General features: G+C 48.8%; 1 protein-coding gene across 2 annotated transcripts in view; it reads right to left on the bottom strand.

Annotated features, from left to right (window-relative positions):
* LOC126236743 (patronin) overlaps positions 1–25,111 on the bottom strand; it is a 438,638-nt gene that overhangs the window by 158,971 nt on the left and 254,556 nt on the right. Inside the window, exon 7 of one of the 2 annotated variants that reach the window (XM_049946276.1) lies at positions 24,710–24,820. The exons of the other annotated variant lie outside the window; for it this stretch is intronic. Coding sequence (XP_049802233.1) covers positions 24,710–24,820 — 111 coding nt within the window. The remainder of the gene's footprint in view (positions 1–24,709; positions 24,821–25,111) is intronic. 2 annotated transcript variants of the gene reach the window in all.

The following is a 25,111-nucleotide window of genomic DNA, read 5'->3' as shown; positions in this document are numbered from 1 at the left end:
AGAGGGGGCAGAGGGGGGGGCGAAACAGAGGGGGCAGAGGGGGGGGCGAAACAGAGGGGGCAGAGGGGGGGGCGAAACAGAGGGGGCAGAGGGATGGGCGAAACAGAGGGGGCAGAGGGGGGGGAAACAGAGGGGGCAGAGGGGGGGGGAAACAAAGGGGGCAGAGGGGGGGGGGAAACAGAGGGGGCAGACGGGGGGGGGGCGAAACAGAGGGGGCAGAGGCAGGGCGAAACAGCGGGGCAGGGCGGGGGGCGAAACAGCGGGGCAGAGGGGGGGGCCGAAACAGCGGGGCAGAGGGGGGGGCCGAAACAGCGGGGCAGAGGGGGGGGCCGAAACAGCGGGGCAGAGGGGGGGGCCGAAACAGCGGGGCAGAGGGGGGGGCCGAAACAGCGGGGCAGAGGGGGGGGCCGAAACAGCGGGGCAGAGGGGGGGGCCGAAACAGCGGGGCAGAGGGGGGTGCCGAAACAGCGGGGCAGAGGGGGGTGCCGAAACAGCGGGGCAGAGGGGGGTGCCGAAACAGCGGGGCAGAGGGGGGTGCCGAAACAGCGGGGCAGAGGGGGGTGCCGAAACAGCGGGGCAGAGGGGGGGGGCCGAAACAGCGGGGCAGAGGGGGGGGGCCGAAACAGCGGGGCAGAGGGGGGGTCCGAAACAGCGGGGCAGAGGGGGGGGGGCCGAAACAGCGGGGCAGAGGGGGGGGCCGAAACAGCGGGGCAGAGGGGGGGGGCCGAAACAGCGGGGCAGAGGGGGGGCCGAAACAGCGGGGCAGAGTGGGGGGCCGAAACAGCGGGGCAGAGTGGGGGGCCGAAACAGCGGGGCAGAGTGGGGGGCCGAAACAGCGGGGCAGAGGGGGGGGGGCGAAACAGCAGTGCAGAGGGGGGGGGGCGAAACAGCGGGGCAGAGGGGGGGGGGGGCGAAACAGCGGGACAGAGGGGGGGGGCGAAACAGCAGTGCAGAGGGGGGGTGCGAAACAGCGGCACAAGGGGGTGGGGCGAAACAGCGGGGCAGAGAGGGGGGGGCGAAACAGCGGGGCAGAGAGGGGGGGCGAAACAGCGGGGCAGAGAGGGGGGCGAAACAGCGGGGCAGAGAGGGGGGGCGAAACAGCGGGGCAGAGGGGGGGGGCGAAACAGCGGGGCAGAGGGGGGGGGCGAAACAGCGGGGCAGAGGGGGGGGGCGAAACAGCGGGGCAGAGGGGGGGGCCGAAACAGCGGGGCAGAGGGGGGGGCCGAAACAGCGGGGCAGAGGGGGGGGCCGAAACAGCGGGGCAGAGGGGGGGGGGCCGAAACAGCGGGGCAGAGGGGGGGGCCGAAACAGCGGGGCAGAGGGGGGGGGCCGAAACAGCGGGGCAGAGGGGGGGGGCGAAACAGCGGGGCAGAGGGGGGGGGCAAAACAGCGGGGCAGAGGGGGGGGGCGAAACAGGGGGGACAGAGGGGGGGGCGAAACAGCGGGGCAGAGGGGGGGGGCGAAACAGCAGTGCAGAGGGGGGGGGCGAAACAGCGGCACAAGGGGGTGGGGCGAAACAGCGGGGCAGAGAGGGGGGGGCGAAACAGCGGGGCAGAGAGGGGGGGCGAAACAGCGGGGCAGAGAGGGGGGGCGAAACAGCGGGGCAGAGAGGGGGGCGAAACAGCGGGGCAGAGAGGGGGGCGAAACAGCGGGGCAGAGAGTGGGGGCGAAACAGCGGGGCAGAGAGGGGGGCGAAACAGCGGGGCAGAGAGTGGGGGCGAAACAGCGGGGCAGAGAGTGGGGGCGAAACAGCGGGGCAGAGAGTGGGGGCGAAACAGCGGGGCAGAGAGTGGGGGCGAAACAGCGGGGCAGAGAGGGGGGGCGAAACAGCGGGGCAGTGAGGGGGGGCGAAACAGCGGGGCAGAGGGGGGGCGAAACAGCGGGGCAGAGAGGGGGGGCGAAACAGCGGCGCAGGGGGGGGGCGAAAGAGCGTGGAGAGGGGGGGGCGAAACAGCGGGGGGGGCGAAACAGCGGGGGGGGCGAAACAGCGGGGCAGAGGGGGGGCGAAGCAGCGGGGCAGAGGGGGGGCGAAGCAGCGGGGCAGAGGGGGGGCGAAGCAGCGGGGCAGAGGGGGGGCGAAGCAGCGGGGCAGAGGGGGGGGGCGAAGCAGCGGGGCAGAGGGGGGGGGCGAAGCAGCGGGGCAGGGGGGGGGGCGAAGCAGCGGGGCAGAGGGGGGGCGAAGCAGCGGGGCAGAGAGTGGGGGCGAAACATTGGGGCAGAGGGGGGGGGCGATACAGCGGGGCAGATGGGGAGTGCGAAACAGCAGTGCAGAGGGGGTGGCGAAACAGCAGTGCAGAGGGGGGGGGCGAAACAGCGGCACAAGGGGGTGGGGCGAAACAGCGGGGCAGAAGGGGGGGCGAAACAGCGGGGCAGAGAGGGGGGCGAAACAGCGGGGCAGAGAGGGGGGCGAAACAGCGGGGCAGGGGGGGGCGAAACAGCGGGGCAGGGGGGGGCGAAACAGCGGGGCAGAGAGGGGGGGCGAAACAGCGGGGCAGAGAGGGGGGGCGAAACAGCGGGGCAGAGAGGGGGGGCGAAACAGCAGGGCAGAGAGGGGGGGCGAAACAGCGGGGCAGGGGGGGGCGAAACTTCGGGGCAGGGGGGGGCGAAACAGCGGGGCAGGGGGCGGGAACTAAGGGGCATGGGGGGTGCGGAACATCGGGGAAGGGGGGGGTCGGAACATCGGGTCAGAGGGGGGGGGCGCGGAACATCGTGGCAGAGGGGGGTGGTCGGAACATCGGGGCAGGGGGGGGGGTCAGCATTTCGGGGCCGGGGGGGCCGAACATCGGGGCTGGGGGGGCGGAACATCGGGGCCGGGGGGGCGTAACATCGGGGCAGAGTGGGGGGGGCGGAACATCGTGGCAGAGGGGGGGGGACAACGTGGCAGAGGGGGGGGGACAACGTGGCAGAGGGGGGGGACAACGGGGCAGAGGGGGGCGGCGAAACAGAGGGGCAGAGGGGGGCGGCGAAACAGAGGGGCAGAGGGGGGGGCGAAACAGAGGGGCAGAGGGGGGGCGAAACAGCGCGGCAGAGGGGGGGCGAAACAGCGTGGCACAGCGGGACAGAGGGGGAGGGCGAAACAGCGGGGCAGAGTGGTGGGCGAAACAGTGGGGCAGGGGGGGGGGCGAAACAGCAGGGCAGGGTGGGAGGGCGAAACAGCGGGGCAGGGTGGGAGGGCGAAACAGCGGGGCAGGGTGGGAGGGCGAAACAGCGGGGCAGGGTGGGAGGGCGAAACAGCGGGGCAGAGGGGGGGGGGCGAAACAGCGGGGCAGAGGGGGGGGGGCGAAACAGCGGGGCAGAGGGGGGGGCGAAACAGCGGGGCAGAGGGGGGGGCGAAACAGCGGAGCAGAGGGGGGGGCGAAACAGCGGAGCAGAGGGGGGGGCGAAACAGCGGAGCAGGGGGGGGGCGAAACAGCGGAGCAGGGGGGGGGCGAAACAGCGGAGCAGGGGGGGGCGAAACAGCGGAGCAGAGGGGGGGGAGCGAAACAGCGGGTCGGGGGGGGGGGGCAAAACAGAGGGGCAGAGGGGGGGGCGAAACAGTGGGGCAGAGGGGGGGGCGAAACAGCGGGGCAGAGGGGGTGGGTGCGAAACAGCGGGGCAGAGGGGGTGGGTGCGAAACAGCGGGGCAGAGGGGGTGGGTGCGAAACAGCGGGGCAGAGGGGGGGGCGAAACAGTGGGGCAGAGGGGGGGGCGAAACAGCGGGGCAGAGGGGGGGGCGAAACAGCTTGGCAGAGGGGGGGGCGAAACAGCGGGGCAGAGGGGGGGGGCGAAACAGCGGGGCAGAGGGGGGGGCGAAACAGCGGGGCAGAGGGGGGGAGCGAAACAGCGGGGCAGAGGGGGGGGAGCGAAACAGCGGGGCAGAGGGGGGGGGAGCGAAACAGCAGGGCAGAGGGGGGGGAGCGAAACAGCAGGGCAGAGGGGGGGAGCGAACTGTGGGACAGAGGGGGGGGGGCGAAACAGCGGGGTAGGGGGGGCAGCGAGGTGGTAGGGGAGAAGCTGGAGCGGTTGGGTGGGGGGAACAAGTTGAACAGGTAGGGTGTGGGGAGGAAATTGAACCTTCGAGGTAGAGGAAGGAAACTGAATCGGTAGGGTGTGGGGAGGAAATTGAACCTTTGAGGTAGAGGGAGGAAACTGAACCACTGAGGCACACGGAGGGATTTGAACCGGTGGGGAGGAAACTGAACCAGTGAGGTAGACAGAGGATTTGAACCAGTGGGGAAGAAACTGAACCAGTGAGGTAGAGAGAGGATTTGAACCAGTAGGGGAATACGAAAATTAAAAACATTTCATTGTGGCTACTGAGGTGGAAATACAGTATTCCAAAGATACTTTGATCAGTGAAAGAACTGACTGGAGTGTTTTTTGTAATCAATCGTGCTATGCTAACAGAGAAATAGACAAGATATTTCTGGGCCTCAGGCATGCACTCCAATTTGATGTATTGAGACATATGCAAGGTGACGATCCCAATAACTGGAGAATGGGAAATGGAAACTCTCAGATAACAATCCTGTCTGTTCTCGTCTTTAATGGCTGATCACTATTTACTTTCTATTTGTAACATGTGTTAACCAATACAACACAACATATTTGGTGCAACACAAAGTAGATATATCTCTGTGTCTGTCAATTCCCTATATTGAGGTTGCTCAGCTTACCATTAGAAGCGGTATAGTAAGGCAGTTCTCTATTTATTCTGTTGCAGAAAATGACTATTGCATTTCCTTAGGTATCTTATTTTTTATGACAATTTTTACTTTTACCTGTGTATTATATTACACTCTATAATTCATGCATAATTGTGTGTGTTCTAGAAACATGTTTTGAAAGAGGCAGAATACAGTTAGAAACTGATTTAATTACAATAATTATGGCATCTTATTATTGATAGAACAGGAGCCACTTAAGCCTAAGCAGTCATTTCTGTTAGAGAGAGATGAAAAAAATAAGTATGTAAAGGTAAGGAAACTTGACAAATTAAGCAGTCACAAGAATGCACTTTGTACGCAAGAATCTAGCAGATATCTGTAACAGATCATAGCCACTACCACTGATACCACTACCATGTTTTCCACGTTTTCTAAAGATATGGATTTACTTGAAATTAATAATGTGCTGCATATTCCTGCTCATTGATAAAATATCACAAATCAAATTATATTAAAGTGATGTGGTCTCCTTACACAATTTGCGAAGAATGTTCAGTTGGGGAGTTGTATGTAGCCAACGGAAATGATTAAAAGAATCCTAACACAAAGATCTGATATTTTAGTTATATAGCTTTCTTATTTGTATTATATAATAATTTCTGAGGGCAACTATCACCTGCATGAAATACTGAGTAATTTCAAAATCGTGTCAAACCATGTATTATCATTGTTTCCTCTTACATGAATAACAGGTGTCAAAGCAAATGAAAACATTGTCTTGGTCAAGTAAGGAACAGCAGCAACAACACAAGATATTTGCATTGCACCGATTAGTTATGAGACTGAAGAAAGTAAGAGTAACCTTAAAATTTCATTTCTCAGCCATACATCAAACATCACAGATACATGATCACTCCATCTTACAAGCAGTTGTTGTAGAAAAAAATTCTGAACGTCCTGTGAAGAAAAGCTTGGCTTCTAAATTAAAAATAAATAAAAATAAAAAACCAAAGAATGCCAGGTACACTCCAAAGGATTCGTCTAACACAGCATACAAAATCCTACCACCACAAACAATCTCTGTTCTTCACGGAATGCCTGATATATTTTCCCTGTACTGAAGTACAAAAAGTAAAAATTGTGAATTTCAGGAACTGAATGATATTTCATGCTGGATGCACAAGTTGAATGATTATTATATTATTGTTATCATATATCTCCGAATCCAAGATGAGGTTCTCTCCTAAAAGAAACCAGTCTCGAATTTGCAGCATATGATGTGGAGTTTCTCTTTTCTTTACTGAAAAGAAGCTCGAGTTTCCATTAAGCTGTAATTTTACACTGTGCCACATCTACCACTTTAACCTTGAATGTACATAGTTTTTCACAATGTCATATGAAGTAAAATATACTTCCAGTATAGTATGTGGAGAAGTTTGTCGAGCATAGCATCAGCGACACGTTACAAGACTGAGAAAGGAACATGCTTATCTCTTACGGTAAATTGGAAACACTGAAAAGACTTCTGGTTACTTCAGCATGCCATCCAATACAACGGTTGAAGCGAAAGGTGCCAGAAGTGTACTGGTTTGTACTACTGATAATGAGAAATCATAAATTACCGTAATGATGTGTGTGCTTGTCAATGGAACAAAGATGAACCCCTACAACAAACTCATTCTTAAAACTATGCCAAAGGAAAAGCTGCCACTTTTTTGTTGCAACAGAAAAGGATGGATTACTAATGATGTGGTTAGAGACTTACTCCTTACAGTCTGGAGCAGGAGGCTCGGTGTGCTTCTGAAGAATCATGGGATGTTGGTCCTTGATGCTTACAACTGGCATCTGACACCAGCAGTGAAGGCAGAAATCTTCAAATTAAACAAAGATCTTGTCATCATACCAGGAGGCACGACTTCGCAACTATGAGTGTTAGATGTGGTGGTGAATAAGATATTTAAAGACCCCCTGAAGCAACTGTACAGCAACTGGTTACATCAAGGTGGTAAAGTCCTGCCCACTACCGTAAGTTGATGAAGCCTTCAGTATCTCTAATTGTAGAGTGGATCCAGACAGCTAGGACATGCATATCCAGTGTGTTAATTGTGAATTTATTTCAGAAGTGCGGCATAACAAATGCATTAAATTAGAGTGAAGACAATCTACTATGGGAAGAAATGCCAGATAACAATGACAGCGGCAGTGACACAGTAGATTCTGTGGACCATTCCAGTGGTGAGACCTAAATGGTACCTGCATCTGACTAAGGGAGGTCTTAATCTGATTTTGTTTGCTGTGTACCAGTACCTTTATTGTCTTACACAGTTACCTGTAATAAGGTCATACTATGCCTCTGATGGTTCAATGAAGCATAAATACAAATTTTGAGAAATGAATGGATACAGCTCATTAGATATGACTTTTGTGTGTTTCCCCTCTCTCTCCTTAAAAAAATAAATAAATAAATAAAAACTTTTCCTTTTTTCTCTATTCTAGTAACCAAGTATACAGCTTCTTGAGTGTTGGTGCAAACACTGAGAATTATTACAGGTAATGTAGAGGCCCCCTTTCACAATTCTACGGAGTCCATTATGCAGAGTAGTATATCCTCTTCACATTAAAAAAAATTAGCTACATCTCACATATCCACATATGTAGCACACACTCTCGACAGCAGCGAAAATGACACATAAACAGAGTGCAATCAGATGTTAGCTGGAGACAACAGGACAGAGGAAATGGAAACTGTTGTGTGGAAGGTGTGAGGCCAGTATGTTACCATAGGCTAAGGTCGCGAAAATTACGGGAGCAGAGGCACAGTTCAGAAAAGCTGGTGGTGGAGGGAAGGATCCCAATGGCTTGGGTAGTGAAGTAGCCATTGAAATCAAGTATATCATGTTCAGCTCCATGTTATGCCACAGGGTGGTCTACTTTGCTTTTGGCCACAGTTTGGCGGTGGCTTTTCAACCTGGTGGACAGGTATTTGGTAGTCACACCAACATAAAAAGCTGTGTAATGATTGGATCAGAGCTGGTAAATGACATGGCTGCTTTCACACGTGGCCCATCCCCTGATGGGATAGGATAAACCTGTTACAGGACTGGAACAGGATTTGCTGGGTGGGTGGATTGGGCAGATCTTGCACCCGAGTCTTCCACAGGGATGTAATCCTCATGGCAAGGGTTTGGGACTGGGAGTAGCATGGGGACGCACTAGAATGTTGTGGAGGTTGGATGGGCAACAGGACACCACCATAGGAGGGGTGGGAAGAATCTCTGGTAGGATGTCCCTTATTTCAGGACATGATGGTAGGTAATCAAAGCCCTGGCCAAGTATGTGGTTCAGTTGTTCCAGTCTGGGGTGCAATTGGATGACGAAGGGGACACTCCTTTGTGACTGTTTCTTCAGGGTGGTAGGAGGATTCGGGGTGTGAGGGGAAATGGCACAGGAGGTTTGTTTGCGGACTAGATCTGGGAATAGTGCCTGTCTGTGAAGGCCTTGGCCAGACCCTCAGCATACTGAGCAAGGAAGTTCTCATCACCGCAGATATGCTGTCCCTGGGTGGCCATGCTGCATGGGAGGGATATTTGGTGTGAAAGGGATAATAGCTGTCAAAATACAGGCACTGTTGGTGGTTAGTAGGTTTAATGTGGAAAGAGGTGCAGATAGGACCATCAGGGAGAAGGAGATAATGTCTCAATGTTGCATGTCGGGTTGAGGAGGACCAGGTGAAGTGGATGTTGCTATTGTGAAGAAAAGAAGATTGGGTGTCTTGGTCCTGAGTCCAGATCATAAAGATATTGTCAATGAACCTGAACCAGACTAGGGTTTGGTGTTTTGTCAGGCTTGGAAGGTCCCCTATAGATGGCCCACAAACAAGTTGGCCTAGGAGATGCCATGTGGTTGCCCATGGTCATACTGCTGATTTATTTGTATACCTTCTCTTCACAGGATAAGAAGTTGTATGTTAGGATAAAGTTAGTAATGTGTAAGAGGAATGAGGCAGTTGGTTTGGAGTCTGAAGAACATTGGAGAAGCAGTAAGACAAAGGGCATGAGGGATATTGGTCTACAGGGAGGTAGCATCAACAATGGGTAGGGATCCAGGAGGTAAAGGGGTGGGGATGGTGGAGAGTCAGTGAAGGAAGTGGTTGGTATCTTTGACATGGGAGGCCAGATTACCATATTTACTCGAATCTAAGCCGCACTTTTTTTCCGGGTTTTGTAATCCAAAAAACTGCCTGCAGCTTAGAATCGAGTGCAAAGTAAGCGGAAGTTCTGAAAAATGTTAGTAGGTGCCGCCACAACTAACTTCTGCCGTCGAATATATGTAGCACTACACAGGCATGCTTTGCAGGCACAAAGATAAATACTGTCGCCAAAACCTCTGCGTCAGTAACAAAATTAAAAAAAGAAGGTGGAAGACGAGCTTTTTTCTCCATCCCGAGTTTCGACCACTGCATTTTCATACATTATCCAACGAAGTAAATACAAATTTCATATTGTTCATCTTCGAATGTAGCAGCATTTCAATGTACTACGGAAATCCGACTGGCAAGACTGGGATGTTTGTCAATGTGCCCAACTCTACATTCTGAATTTTTTCCTACCTGTGAGAAGAGATGGTTGCTAATAGGAACTTTTATGAATTGTGAATCACATGCAGTATTCTCTTCACCAGAAGAATAATATGAATATAAACATTTTGCATTCTTTCGTGTTTGCTGCCATCTCATTTAAATCCTGTCTGCCTAATAAACAACGAAACTAGCGAGACAACAGCAAACGCAGAAGAGTATACATATCATGTCATTTTTATATTCGTATTATTCTTATGCCTAATAGTGATACAGTCAGAAATGAAGCACAGCAATTAAATAGATTTTTAAATCTAAGATGACTCTAATTTCTGTGCAGAATGTAATGTACCAAAGAGGCGTCTGCGAAGATTTTCAAACGGAGAAAAATTTTCGCTAAACTCTTGTTCAGAACATCATCTATCATACGCAGTCTATTATTTGGTTCTTGCTGATCATTATCCAAGAAAGCAGCAGTGTAAGTAACAACAAATAGCAGTCTCTTGCCATTGTTTCACTAGTGAGATGATTCCACTCTTTTTTTTTTAATGGTAGGCGGAGGTAGCGTGCACAAAAGCAAGCCATGCCGCGAGCGGCGACAGGCCGTAAACACTCATTATCAGAATGCGACAAACAATGCATTACACAGTACAGTAATGCATTTTCAGCTTAGAGTGACGTAAACATCTATAACAAAGAAAACGGCACTTATCAGATCAAAGAAAAATAAGCAATCAATTCAAACTAGACAAAGCACGTGAAAAAGGAAGGGTACCCGTATAAATACGGGCAGAGCACCTGACGCATAGCAATAGCTACCTGGTAAAGCTTAACTGCTAAGCTTATGACTCGAACCAAACTACTGTAGCTGTATCGTCATTCATTTGACTTAAATTGTGTCTCATATTACAATGGACCAACTTTGTTTCGATTTGGAGGTGCGGACTAAAACTTTTCTCTCCCCTTGAATTTCGAGTCTCAAATTTCAGGCACGGCTTAGATTCGGAAACATTTTTTTTCCTTGATTTCGAGTCTCATTTTTCAGGTGCGGCTTAGATTCGAATGCGGCTTAGATCGAATAAATACGGTATAAGCAAATGGTTGGAAGTGTTGGATCAATGAGTGTCAAAATTCTTTCTGCGGGGGCACAATAACCAGCCACAATGGGGTCTCAATGATTGTTGGGTTTGTGGATTTTGGGAAGCATGTAGAAGGTGGGTGTGCAAGCTGTCATAGGGGTGAGGATGCAATGGATTCAGGGCAGAGGTTCTGGGAAGGGCCTAAGGCATTACGCAGGGATTGGAGGTCATGTTGGACTTGTGGGATACAGTCACTCTGGTATAGTTTATAGGTGGCAGGGTCAGATAATTGGCGGAGGCCTTCTGCCTTGTAATCACTGTGATTCATAACATCAGTGGTGGAATTTTCGTCTGCTGGTGGGATGATTAGATCAGGACTTGTTTTGAGGTTGTTTATGGTTGTTCTTTCTTCTAATAAAAGGATGGTATTCTTCAGAAGGGACCTGGGGAAGGATGGTGAGGCTAAGTTGAAGGTAAGGAACTGCTGGAAGGTCACCAACGGGTGATTAGGCGGGAGGGGAGAGGATAACGGTTGGACGGTGGTATGAACTGGAAGAGGCAGGGTTCAGTGTTGGAATTAGGACGGTTTTGGTTGGAGGGACTGCTGCCAAAAAAGTGTTTCAACTGCGGGGATCAGGAGGAGGAGAGTAGGTCTTGGACAAGTCCAACATCGGTAAATTTGGGTGTAGGGCTAAAGCTGAGGTCTTTGGATAGGACTGAAACATCTGTGGAGCTGAGGGGTTTGGGTGGAAAGGTTAACAACAGTTTTACGGGAATGTTTTGGCTCTGGATTTGGTGGGGAGCTGTTAAGGAGATTAGGGGGATGTGGCACTTAGAAAATGTCAGCTAGGCAGGGTTTTGGTGCTATAAGGGTTGGACAAGGAGGAACATTGTGGGCAGGGTAGGCGTTTGACTTTGGTGCCCTGAGGTGGCAGTAGGATGTCAGCAGGCTGGGTAACATATGGAGATGGTGTCTAGAATGCTCCTCCAGGTGCTGGAGAGCAAGGGATTCAATTTCAGTGATGTGATGTATGTAGGAGGGATTGTATAGTAACAGTATTTTGCAGAGGGAGCAGAGGCAGTTCTGGGGTGCCTGGGCCACTGAGATGTGTTTTTGCAGTAAAAAGTTTGTGAGGGCCAGGAATTGGTGGAATCTGAAAAGGTGAAAGTCACTGTGAAAGGAGGGGTGGGATCCAGAGAAAGGAATCTTTATGGTTAGGCCATTTGGAAAGATTCCATGGGTTAGGCCATTTGGAAAGATTCCATGGGTTAGGCCATTTGGAAAGATTCCATGGGTTAGGCCATTTGGAAAGATTCCATGGGTTAGGCCATTTGGAAAGATTCCATGGGTCAGGCCATTTGGAAAGATTCCATGGGTCAGGCAGCATTTGAGATAGAAGGTGTGGGGGCAGGGTTTATATTCAGCAAGCTGACGTCTCACCGAGGCCTTCATAGACAGGCACTATCCCCCAGACAGTCTGCAAAGAGACCTCCCATGCCACTTCCCCTAATACCCCCAATCCTTCCTCCGTCACCAAGAACCAGCCACAAAGGAGTGCCCCCTTCATCACACAGTACCACACCAGACTGGAAATACTGAACCACATCCTTCACCAGGGCTTTGATTACCTACCACTATGCCCTGAAACAGTCCTATCTGAGATCCTTCCCACCCCACCTAAAGTTGTGTTCTTTCACCCACCTGGGCCTCCACAACATCCTAATTCATACCTATAAAACTTCCAATCCCAAACTCTTGCCACCAGATGAAATCCCTGTAGAAGATCTAGGTGCAAGACCTGCCTAATACACCCACCCAGCACTTTCCATTCCAGTCCTGTAACAGGTTTGTCCTATCCCATTCGGAACCGCGTCACTACAAAATCAGCCAAGTCATTTGCTATCTATGGTGCTATCATTGCATAGCCTTTTATACTGGTGCGACTACCAATTAGTATCCACCAGAATGAATGGCCACCGCCGAACAGTGCCCTAGACCAAAGTAGACCACCCTGCAGCATAACATAACATGCTTGATTTCAATGGCTGCTTCAGTACCTGAGCCATCTGGATCCTCCCCTCCACCACCAGCTTCTCTGTACTGTGCAGATGGGAGTTATCCTTACAATACATTCTCTGCTCCTATAATTTTCCTGGCCTCAACCCACAGTAACATACTGTCCCCACACCCTCTCCCAACAGTTTCCACACCCCGCCCTGTCATCTCCTCCCCATTCTCACCTCCCACCCTATGCCGATGTGGACTCCCATCTTTTCTGACTCCTCTCCTTTTTCGCTTTTTTTTTCCCCACCTCCCTGTTGCACAACTTCCTGACACTGCGCCTGTTATCATTCTAGTCCCTGCACACTCTGCCAGGCAGTGTTGTTCTCTCCCCCCACCCATACACTACTGTCCCTTACCCCCCCTCAAGATTACTGCTTACATACCCCATGATAGCTGCATTCTGGCCTGAGCTGCCGTAGTTGGCAGTCGTGTGCAGGATGTGTGCTTGCTTGTGTGTATTTCTGTTTTGCTGATGAAGGCTGTGACCAAAAGCCTCATGTAAGTGTCATAATTGTTACTGACTGCAACTTAACGTGTCTTCTGCATGGTAAGCAGCAATCTATCTTTTCCTACAAAATGTATCACTGAACGAGAAGAAGAAATTAAAGCAGTGGGAATGACACAAGATAACATAAGCAATCAATAACAGTCCAGAAACATTATAAAAACGTACACTCCAACAAAACCACAAGCTAAAGGGAACAGGAAATAAATTGTCAGAAGATTGGACGAGAGAACACGGCAAGAGTATGAAGAGAATTTGGTGAAAATGAAGGAACAAGAAAAATGCATGGCTACTCAAGTTTAAATACTCTCTTAAAAGGGAATACTCAAAATTACTGATGATAAATAATACTCTTCATAGTCCTAATGGGCTTATTTACAAACAACAACAAAGCAGTATAGGTCCTAAAACAATATTGTAGCAATTAAATAGTTACTGTTGTGTTGTCTTGCCAATTATAGTTGAACCTGATTTATATGCTTGTCAAGAGAAAAAGATTACCTGTAACTCAGAATTACCTAAGAGTCAGATGCAGTAATACACACAATATTTTTCACTGGGGAAAGAAAACAACAACTACAATGACAACAACAACAACAACCACAACATACAATGGGCCTACATGTGCAGACTTTACAAACTACAAAGAGAGTACAGTATTAAAACAAAAAATATTATTCGGTCCTGCTATGGAGAAATTAGATACTGTATTGCAATTTGGCACTTTGCACTGAACAAACAACAAAGATACAGTATAACAGAGAAAACACATCATTTTGCATTTTATCCTGCTTTAAAGAAACCAGAAATTTGGCTTGTTTCATTTCTTGTGCATTGAGTGTATACACCTCATTTTGCAAACTTATTAATTGAATTCCGAGCTTTCTCACTACAACTTTTAGCACTGTGTAACACCTGCACACACCGCCTGCACTTAACACTTCACTCAGTTAAGTTGTTTCAAGATTCAAATTGTCATCACCATCACCATCACCATCACTTTTTTTTTAATTTTTTTTTTTTTTTGTGGCGCACAACGTCAACGGTCATTAGCGCCCAGACTACTTTAGGAATGCACCGCGAGTCACAAGTTTAAAACACCAACGAAACGGAAAACACGATGAAAGACATACTGACAGGCATAGGATTAAAAAAGAAAACAGCATAATCAAATGTCCTTTGAGAGGGTTGTCAAATTGATAAAATGAAGAACGCGAGCAGCTGCTCGTGGGTCATCCGCTAAAATGGCTTCTACAGTACATGGCAGGCCAAGATCGAGACGCAGGGTGTTAAAATCCGGACACGACGTTAAAATGTGGCGGACCGTCAGCAATTGCCCACATGGGCAGAACGGCGCCGGCGCAGCCGTCAGCAGATGGCGATGGCTGAACCGGCAGTGGCCAATTAGCAACCGGGCCAAAACTACCTCCTCCCGCCGAGAAGGGCGTGAGGAGGACGTCCAAGCCACGGGAAGAGCTTTCAAGGCCCGAAGCTTGTTGTCTGGAAGTGCAGCCAAATCGGCATGCCACAGCGATACAATGCGCCGACAAATTACCCTGCTACAATCTGACGAAGGGACACAACAAGAAGCTGTCCGAGGCTGGAGGACCGCAGCCTTGGCCGCGGCATCTGCAGCTTCGTTCCCAGGGATACCGACATGGCCAGGAACCCACATAAAGCTAACCGGAGAACCGACGTCCACCAGCTGCTGAAGAGAGCGTTGGATCCGGTGCACGAAAGGGTGAACCGGGTACGGATCACCCAGGCTCTGGATAGCGCTCAGGGAATCGGAGCAGATGACATATGCAGAATGTCGGTGGCGGCAGATGTAAAGGACAGCCTGGTAGAGGGCAAAGAGCTCAGCTGTGAAGACCGAACAATGGTCATGGAGCCGATATTGGAAACCTTGTGCCCCGACAATAAAAGAACACCCGACCCCGTCATTGGTCTTAGAGCCATCTGTATAAATGAAGGTCATATTAATGAACTTCGAACGAAGTTCGACAAAACGGGAGTGGTAGACTGAACCGGGGGTAACCTCCTTCGGGAGCGAGCAGAGGTCAAGGTGGACGCGAACCTGAGCCTGGAGCCAAGGTGGCGTGTGGCTCTCGCCCACTCGAAAGGTGGCAGGGAGTGAAAAATTAAGGTGTTGAAGGAGGCGACGAAAGCGAACTCCAGGGGGTAGCAGGGCGGAGACATACAACCCGTATTGACTGTCGAGAGAGTCATCAAAAAAGGAACGATAAGACAGGTGGTCGGGCATTGCCAGCAGCCGACAGGCATACCGACAAAGCAGTATATCGCGCCGGTAGGTGAGTGGCAACTCACCAGCGTCAGCATGAAGACTCTCGACAGGACTAGTATAAAACGCTCCGATCGCAAGTCGTAAACCCCGATGTTGTATGGAGTTGAGGCGGCGTAAGATGGATGGCCGTGCAGAGGAGTATACGAAGCTCCCATAATCCAGCTTGGAGCGGACGATCGACCGATATAGGCGAAGTAGGACAGTTCGATCCGCTCCCCACGACATACCACTGAGAACACGGAGGACATTGAGAGAACGGGTACAACGGGCAGCCAAATAAGACACATGTGGAGACCAACTAAGTTTCCTGTCAAATGTAAGACCTAAAAATTTTGTTGTCTCCACGAATGGGAGAGCAACGGGACCAAGTCGTAAGGACGGTGGGAGAAACTCTTTGTAGCGCCAGAAGTTAATACAGACCGTCTTCTCGGCAGAAAAACGGAAGCCATTAGCGACACTCCAGGAGTAAAGACGGTCAAGAGAACGCTGAAGACAGCGCTCCAGGAAACACGTAAGCTGCGCGCTGCAATAGATGGTAAAATCGTCCACGAAAAGGGAGCCTGATACATCAGCTGGGAGGCAATCCATTATTGGATTGATCGCTATGGCGAAGAGAGCGACGCTCAAAACTGAGCCCTGTGGCACCCCATTCTCCTGGCGAAAGGTGTCTGACAGGACAGAACCCACACGTACCCTGAACTGTCGATCCATTAAAAAGGAACGAATAAAAAGAGGGAGGCGACCGCGAAGGCCCCATGTATGCATGGTGCGGAGAATGCCCGCCCTCCAACAGGTGTCGTAAGCCTTCTCCAAATCAAAGAACACAGCCGCGGTCGGGCGCTTCCGCAAGAAGTTATTCATAATGAAGGTCGACAAGGTAACCAGATGGTCAACAGCAGACCGGCGCCTACGAAATCCACATTGTACATTGGTAAGGAGGCGTCGAGACTCGAGCAGCCAAACCAATCTAGAGTTAACCATTCGCTCCATCACTTTACAGACACAGTTGGTAAGCGAGATGGGTCGATAACTGGAAGGCAAGTGCTTGTCCTTCCCCGGCTTAGGAATCGGGACAACAATAGACTCGCGCCAGCATGCGGGAACATGTCCCTCAATCCAGATGCGATTGTAAGTACGAAGAAGAAAACCTTTACCCGCAGGAGAAAGGTTCTTCAGCATCTGAATATGAATAGAATCAGGTCCTGGAGCGGAGGACCGTGATCGGCCAAGTGCGTTTTCGAGTTCCTGCATGGTGAATGGGGCATTATAACTTTCACGATTCGAGGAGCGGAAGTTAGGTGGCCTAGCCTCCTCTGCCTGTTTGCGGGGGAGGAAGGCAGGGTGGTAATGAGTGGAGCTCGAAACCTCTGCGAAAAAGCGGCCGAAGGCATTGGAGACAGCCTCAGGGGCCACAAGGACGTCATTCGCGACCGTCAAGCCAGAAACTGGTGAGTGGACCTTAGTGCCAGATAGCCGGCGCAGGCTACCCCAGACAACAGAAGAAGGAGTAAAACTGTTGAAGGTGCTTGTGAAAGCAGCCCAGCTGGCTTTCTTGCTTTCTTTAATAATACGACGACACTGTGCACGTAATCGTTTATAACTGATACAATTCGCCACTGTAGGGTGGCGTTTAAAGGTGCGTAAAGCACGTCGACGAGCACGTAAAGCGTCTCTACATGCTGCGGTCCACCAGGGGACCGGTACGCGATGTGGAGAAGAAGTAGGGTGAGGGATGGAATATTCAGCAGCAGTGAGAATGACTTCTGTGAGGTGTGCGACCTGACTATCGCAGCTTGTGAATGTTTTATCCTGAAAGGTCGCCCTGGAAGAGAAGAGCCCCCAGTCTGCTTTGGAGATGTTCCAACTAGATGAGCACGGAGAGGGGGTATGCTGCAGAAGATGGATAACACACGGGAAGTGGTCGCTCGAATATTTATCAGAAAGTGCATACCACTCGAACCGGCGTGCAAGTTGGGGAGTACATATAGAGAGGTCTAAATGGGAATAGGTGTGAGATGTGTCCGAAAGAAAAGTAGGGGCGCCAGTGTTGAGGCAGACAAGATTGAGCTGGTTGAAAAGGTCTGCTAACAGGGAGCCCCTCGGGCAGGATGCTGGAGAGCCCCAAAGGGGATGGTGGGCATTGAAGTCTCCAGTTAACAAAAATGGTGCAGGTAGCTGAGCAATAAGTTGCATCATGTCTGCTCTGGTGACGGCAGACGACGTTGGAGTGTAAACGGTACAAATGGAAAATGTAAAAGTGGGGAGAGTAATGCGGATGGCAACTGCCTGCAGGCCGGTGTGCAACGTGATGGGATTGTAGTAAATATCATCCCGGACCAGCAACATAACCCCTCCATGAGCTGGGATACCTACCACAGGGGGTAGGTCAAAGCGCACAGAGGTGTAGTGTGCCAAGGCAATTTGATCGCAAGGGCGTAGCTTCGTTTCCTGGAGGGCGACGACGAGCGGACGGTGCAAGCGGAGCAGCAACTTCAAGTCCTCTCGGTTGGAGCGAATGCTGCGAATATTCCAATGAATAAGTGCCATCGTAAGAAAAGAAAAAGGAAGATGAAAGAAGGGGTCACCTCGAAGGCCGCTGAGGGCTTGGCTTCGAGCGAGCACTGCCGCCGCTATCAGTAGGCGGACAGTCATCGTCCATTGGGTCTATAGGTTCATCTGCCATCTTGGAAAGATGGCCGGGAGGGGGAGCTTCCTCCGCCGGTGAACGGCCAGATGTTCGGCTACCAGCGGTGCGGCCAGGCGAAACGGATGACGGCCTGGGGCGGCAACCGCTGGGTGGCGCAGGAGAAGAAATGCGCCGTGGCGGAGAAGGAGAACTGTGCTTCCTATTAGCCTTCTTGGAAGGTCGTTTGGTGGAAGTACCGGTCGAAGGCTGGGAGGTCAAGGTACGTAGGAAGTCTGCACGGGACTGTTCCTTCTTGAAGGCCCGTGCATCTGACTTCTGGGTCTTCGTCTTAGCAGAAGCTGATGAAGGGGCTGGTGCCTGTGGGGTGATGGGAGGAAGAGGAGACGTCAACCGCGCGATCTTAGCACTGGCCGAACGGACGACCGTGGTGCTGAAGGTCAGATCGCATGTCTGGGTTGCCACCTCCCTGGTAGTCCGAGGAGAGGCGAGGACAGTACTGTATTTCCCCGCTGGGAGCAGCGTGGGCTTCCTACTAGCCAATAGCTTGCAAGCAGCCGAGGTGGACACTTTCTCTTTGACCCGAATTTCTTGGATACAGCATTCTTCCTTATAGACAGGACAGTCGCGGGAGGATGCGGCATGGTCACCCTGACAGTTCACACAACAAGGAGACGGAGGTGGACAGTCACCCTCATGGGTATCCCTGCCACAAGTGACACATTTAGCCGCATTGGAACAAGACTGGCGAGTGTGATTGAAACGCTGACACTGGTAGCAGCGCGTAGGTGTCGGGAGATAGGGGCGAACAGAAATAACCTCGTAGCCCGCTTTGATGCGCGATGGCAGCTGAACACTATCGAAGGTCAAGAAAAGTGTCCGGGTCGGTACAAGGTCATTGTTGACCTTTTTCATGACCCTATGGACAGCCGTCACGCCCTGCTCAGCGAGGAAAGATTGAATCTCCTCGTCAGTCAAGCCATCGAGGGATCTAGTATAGACCACACCACGAGACGAATTCAAAGTTCGGTGAGCCTCCACCCGGACAGGGAATGTGTACAGGAGTGTGGCCCGAAGCAGTTTTTGTGCCTGAAAGGCGCTCTCAGTTTCGAGTAATAAGGTACCGTTACGCAACCTTGTACAAGATTTGACAGATCCGGCTATGGCATCGACGCCCTTCTGGATAACGAAAGGGTTGACAGAGGAAAAATCCTTTCCGTCCTCAGATCGAGAAACGACGAGGAACTGTGGGGCAGGCGGTAGTACTTTTGTCACTGGTAGCTGGTCACGTTTCTGTTTTTGGGCAGAAGTCGAGAGAGATGGAGTGGAATCCATTGCGGAGGAATCCCCCATGATTGCCAGCGTCTCCGATGGCGCGCTCCTTCCTTGTGGGGACCCTCTCAGAGGGCACTCCCGCCTTAGGTGAATGTTTACACCTCAGGTCACACCTCCCGAGAAACAGACGGAGGGACCAATCGGCATGGTCAGAAGGTATCAGCTCAGGCAATCACCCCTCCCCGGGCCTGGCCTTTACCAGGGGGTACGCGCGTGCCTTACATGTCTACCCAGGGCGGGGAATTACGCGTTACCCCGTCACCGGCTACGCGTGCGAACGCGTGGGTCGGCCTTCAGGCGCGCACAGGGAGGAAGGAAGAAGAGGAAAAAGGAGAGAGAGAGAGAGGGAGGGAGAGAGAGAGAGAGGACAGTGTCTCAAACGCCGAGGCGGAGACCAGAGAAGGCAAGGAGAAGAAGGCAATGAGAAGGCAAGGAGAAGAAGGCAATGAGAAGGCAAGGAGAAGAAGGCAATGAGAAGGCAAGGAGATTATGCAGGGGAAAGAGTAAGGAAGACAGTGAGGTGGAGAAGAGCAAAGAAAGGAACCAACCAAAGGAAGGAAGAAACGAGAATTGAAAAAGCAAAATGACCGCAAAGAGAGGTCGTGGAACAGTCCGTCTCCGGACGCAGGCGCTAACTACCCCCTTGAGGGGGAGGGACTCCTTTTAGTCGCCTCTTACGACAGGCAGGAATACCTCGGGCCTATTCTTACCCCGGACCCGCAGGGGGGATCACCTTCACTGTCACTGTCACATGAAGCTAATGCACCTTCCTGATCATCAAGCACTGTGGCACAAATCAGCAATAATCTCCTCATCCTGTTGTTCCATATAGCGAGATTATCATCAAAATGTACAGAACTGTCACAATCTGCATCCTCCAGCAGAGCTACCTCATTACCAGACACGTCTTCACCATTACCACCGTTGTCATCATCATTAGTGGCATTCTCTTCCAGCAGGCACCAGCTATAAAAAAACAGTTGTTGATTGTGGAGGATGACATGAGCTGATGGGCCCCCAAAACAAATTCCATGGCTCGTAGTAAGTTAATGGACAGATCTTTATTTCCTGCAACAGTTAGTGCTATCAAATGTTGAACCAGTTTTTTTCTGTAAAGCACTCTGAAATTTACAATAATGCCCACATCAAGTGGCTGTAAAATACTGGTATAGTTTGGAGGAAAAAATTCCACTCCAACATTTTCCAGAACTACTTGTGGTGGATGTGCTGCACGCTGATCCATAAGAAGAAGGATCCTCTCTCTCTCTCTCTCTCTTTTTTTTTTTTTTTTTTTTTTCATTCTTATGTCCAGTTTTTAACCACTGTTAAATTAAAATCATAGTCATCTAAGAATTTTTATGGGATTTGAATTCCAAAGGTTTTGTCTTTACACCTTTGAAACACCTAGATTTTCCTATTACATATGGGGGAAGTTTGTCAAATCTATCTGAATTTGTGGTGATAAGGACTGTCATGCGAATCTTACTTTTCTTCCCTCCATGGCACAAATTGTTCTTTTCTGTTAACATTTTATTAGGAATCAAACTGTAGAATAAGATTCATCTCATCTCAGTTGTAGATGTTTTGAGGCCGATAATCCCTTATGATTCCCGGCAGAACTTCATCAATCCAGTGTTGTACTATGACGTCATCCACTGCTTTTGATTCGACGGAAATTTCTCACACTACAACTTCACAATGATCTTTAAATCCTTGTAACCATCCTGATGAAGTGTTGAAATCAGCAGTGATATTCATACTCCTAGCTGAATCTACTGTCTTGATTTCAACATGTCACCACTGATTGGTAGAGCTGCAGCCCGTTTTAGTGGAACCATGTAAAAACTGCCTACTGCCTTTTCCAAATCTATGTATCTCCCTTCTTGTTGACAGCTGAGTTTTGTTGATTTGCACTCAATTTTAAAAACACACTCAAAGTCTGACACAATTTCAGATTTTGTTTTGTACGGAACAGCACCCATCTGTTGTATGAATTTTACTTTATAATCTAGCGTGTAACTTTTCCTTTTTCTGTTATCCTGGTTGATCGAAAGCGACTGAATAATACAACCACTGTCCAACAATAAACGTCAGTCAGCAACCCTTAACTTCTCGAGTGTAACCACAAAATAAATTCTTGTATAGAAAATAACAATGCCAGGAGTGTGTATTTCCTTGCCTCCTGCTCTGGTTAACCGTGGCTCCCTTGTCTCCACAGTGCCACTGGCTCACTGTACTTGCATATGTCGACAAAGGTAAGGAAAATATCACATTGCTTCTTTTCAAACAATAATGTTCATTACAGTTATGCTAAACTCAATTTATTTCATCAGAATTTGTTATGTATAACAGCGAATTATGTAAAAATATGTCCTGTGTATATATAAGGTTATTTATCATATTTTTAAATTATATTTTGTCAGGATCAACAAAACTTTATATGAACAAAGTTATATAAATCAGGTTCAACTGTAGTTCATTCATTGTTGTTAAGTGAACCATCAAGTAATTTCTGACCTATTGTGAGGACTACCTAAAACTCTGAGAAGTCATTTTCATGAAATAGTTATATCTAAAAACAAAGATGATGTGACTTGCCAAACGAAAGCGCTGGCAGGTCGATAGACACACAAACAAACACAAACATACAAACAAAATTCTAGCTTTCGCAACCAATGGTTGCTTCGTCAGGAAAGAGGGAAGGAGAGGGAAAGACGAAAGGATGTGGGTTTTAAGGGAGAGGGTAAGGAGCCATTCCAATCCCGGGAGCGGAAAGACTTACCTTAGGGGGAGAAAAGGACAGGTGTGCGCGCGCGCGCACACACACCCACGCACGCACGCACGCACACACACGCACACACGCACACGCGCGCGCGCGCGCGCCAGCGCTTTCGTTTGGTAAGTCACATCATCTTTGTTTTTAGATATATTTTTCCCTCGTAGAATGTTTCCCTCTGTTATATTCATGAAATAGTTAAGTATACGAGATTCATATGTCTCAATTTTACTGTTGTAGATGCATGGTACCAAGTATGCATAGAGTGAGTGGATGATGATGATCATACATTCGTTTCACAAGCTGTAACCTTCATCACATTGTGCCACACATTGCTGCTAGTATTTATAACGTGTGTATTTATGGTCTTATGAAATAGTAATAACAATTATTATCTTTTAAAAATAATTTAGTTTCATGGCCAAAAACACAATTAAACCTTTTTGTTTTTACCCTCTCAAAAAATTACATTTTACCCTTGGCGCGTGTGTGTGTGTGGGGGGGGGGGGGGGGGGCGCTAGCGTGCACTGTGGTGGTGGGGGGGGAGGGGGGGGGATAACAACTCCCTGGTATGTTGGAATGACACAGGAAGCAAAACATGTCAACAAACTGTTTGGAATATCGTGCTGGTCAGCTGGAAACTGTGATGGCACTGAGTACCTGTATTTGCTTCTTCATGTTTCACAGCCTATGATGTCGCTCAAGTGTGAAGGAACAATACCTAATCAGGTGTTTATATTACTTATTTATTTATTTATTGAAACAGATTTTCAGTTGATCTGTGAACACACTTATTATTGACCCTATAGTGAATTATTGGTCCAAGATAAAACACTTCTAGAGAAAGAACTGTCTTATGCTAGTCTACGGAACAAAGACACACTCCATGATTTCAAACTTCAATAGTACTTAATAGGTTCAGCTTTGTTAAACTTGTGGCATCCACGACAGATGGCTGCACGATATAGCTCACACTGGTCGTACACAGGTCAAGTAATCGTCCAATTCAGCTTTCAAGAACTACTATTTACCAAAGCAAATGTTAAAGCATTAAAATTATTTGCAGTTCTAGTGCAGAATATCTTAACTTCATATCGAAAGAGAGAAACTATTTTTCCACAAACAAATCAAATATAGCACTTATGACCACAATTATGGCACATTGCCATTTATGCGTGAGTATGCTCCTCTATAATTTTCTGTTAATATGAACCAGGCATATGAACAAAGCACAACTCTCTCTCTCTCTCTCTCTCTCTCTCCCCCTACACACACACACACACACACACACACACACACACACACACACACACACACACCTACCTTCCAGGGGGAGCTAACACTGTAAACATTTAGAGAGATGCTATCTTCTATGGCTGGTGCAAAAAAAGCTGATGTCATCTTTTAACATGGCAGTGTTTGAATGCACTAGTCTTATCTTACAGACAAATACCCTGAATTATGATTCAGCACATTCAGTCTTAGCTTTTTCTACCAACCAGAATCCCGCACATCCCATATCATATCTGGGAAACTGTTAGGAGGTATCTTCCTACACAGAGCCTCGTTTCTGCAGACCCTTGCTACATTGACAGCAACTCTCTGAATCTAATACCTACTTAGATTAACAGCACCACATATCACTGCATATGATTTTTTACAGCTTGGAGTACTCATAATCTAAATTATTGACACTTTAACTACATTGTACTGACATATCCACCCGAAAGTTCTTTGTTTACAACAATATTTTCATTATTAATTATTGTTATGCACATGTTGTACACTTTGGTCTGGTTTTATCATATTCCATAACTTTAAGTTGCTTCATTTCTCATGATTTTTACTTGCTTTATGGAACTTAGAATGTTTTAACATAAGCATACATGTAATTTATATTGACTGTGTACTCTGAAGTACTGTAGACCGTATGTAAAACAACAATTAAATCTCAATATTAATCATCTACTTTCAAAGCATATTCATCGAATATTTATCAGAAATGTCAATGAAATAAAAATTGAGACTGGAAAGAGGCCAAGGCACTTCCAAATGTCTCGGCAGCTATCTAATTACAGAAAGTTACACATTTAGCCTTAAATATTATAATCAATAAACATAGAACAAATACAAGAAGCAATTTTTGCACAAAAAGCCGTCCACTGAAGACATTTTTTCAGGTTATCAGATGACTAACAGTGCTGATTTGAAGCAATGTTTCTACAAACTGCCTACTTCTGACTTTCAACCAAAGAAAGATGAGTAAGAAACTTCTTGAATCACTGCTTCAAAATAATGATGTTAATCAGCTGGTAACATGCAAGAATTTCAGGAAAAATTTGTCAAGATGGCCAACACTCTCAAGGCTATCCAGTTAAGCAATGATATTACTAAATATCTATGTGAAACTATGTTCAGATTATTATAAGCACATGTTAGTTTATATACAACAATCACAGACAAAGCAGAGTCAGGCACAAAAATCCAAAAAAGCGTACACTTTGTACCAAAACCATCTCCTCACAGCTTAAATTATGAGTTCTTATGAATATTTTCAAGGGAAGAAGGTATTTCCCATGTTAATGTTAATAACACACCATAATATTTGTGTGATATTTTAATAATACTGTGTGTTCACAATATAAAAGCATAACATAACTTCCTTCTCCCTCAAATAAACGAACTTAAAACAATTACTATGGAGCAAAAAACATGAAACATGCACTTTAGGTATGGGGCACGGATCTACGGACAAACTATTGTTCAGGAATGTCCTACCTGTAAAACTGCTTGAATGAGCTCCAAGGTTACTGCGCAGATCAGGGATTGCAGAAATTGACTGCGGGAAGCTACGCTTGTGTGCTACCCCTTGGCTATTCCGTGGGTAGACTGAGGAGCCAGAGCATAGTGAAAAGATATTAATATTTAAAAGCTATACTTTTAGTGATGGCCAACTACTAATGGCATTGCAAATTACAAAAGTTTGGTATAGTCTTCTCTGTTGCAGCATCCAGCAAATTTCCTCATATGTCACTGTTCTGGTCTCTCTATCCCTTCCTGTTTTTGCAAGATATTCAAATATCCAAAAGAAACCAACAGTTCTACAAGTTTGTCCATTCTCTAAAATATAATTAAATGTGTGTCTAAGGCACAAATTTGGAATAGAAAATCCATATGAAG

Source organism: Schistocerca nitens, chromosome 2, assembly GCF_023898315.1.
Source record: "Schistocerca nitens isolate TAMUIC-IGC-003100 chromosome 2, iqSchNite1.1, whole genome shotgun sequence".
NCBI lineage: Eukaryota > Metazoa > Arthropoda > Insecta > Orthoptera > Acrididae > Schistocerca > Schistocerca nitens.
Note: the sequence above shows the minus strand (reverse complement) of the source record. Positions and strands in the feature narration are given on the sequence as shown.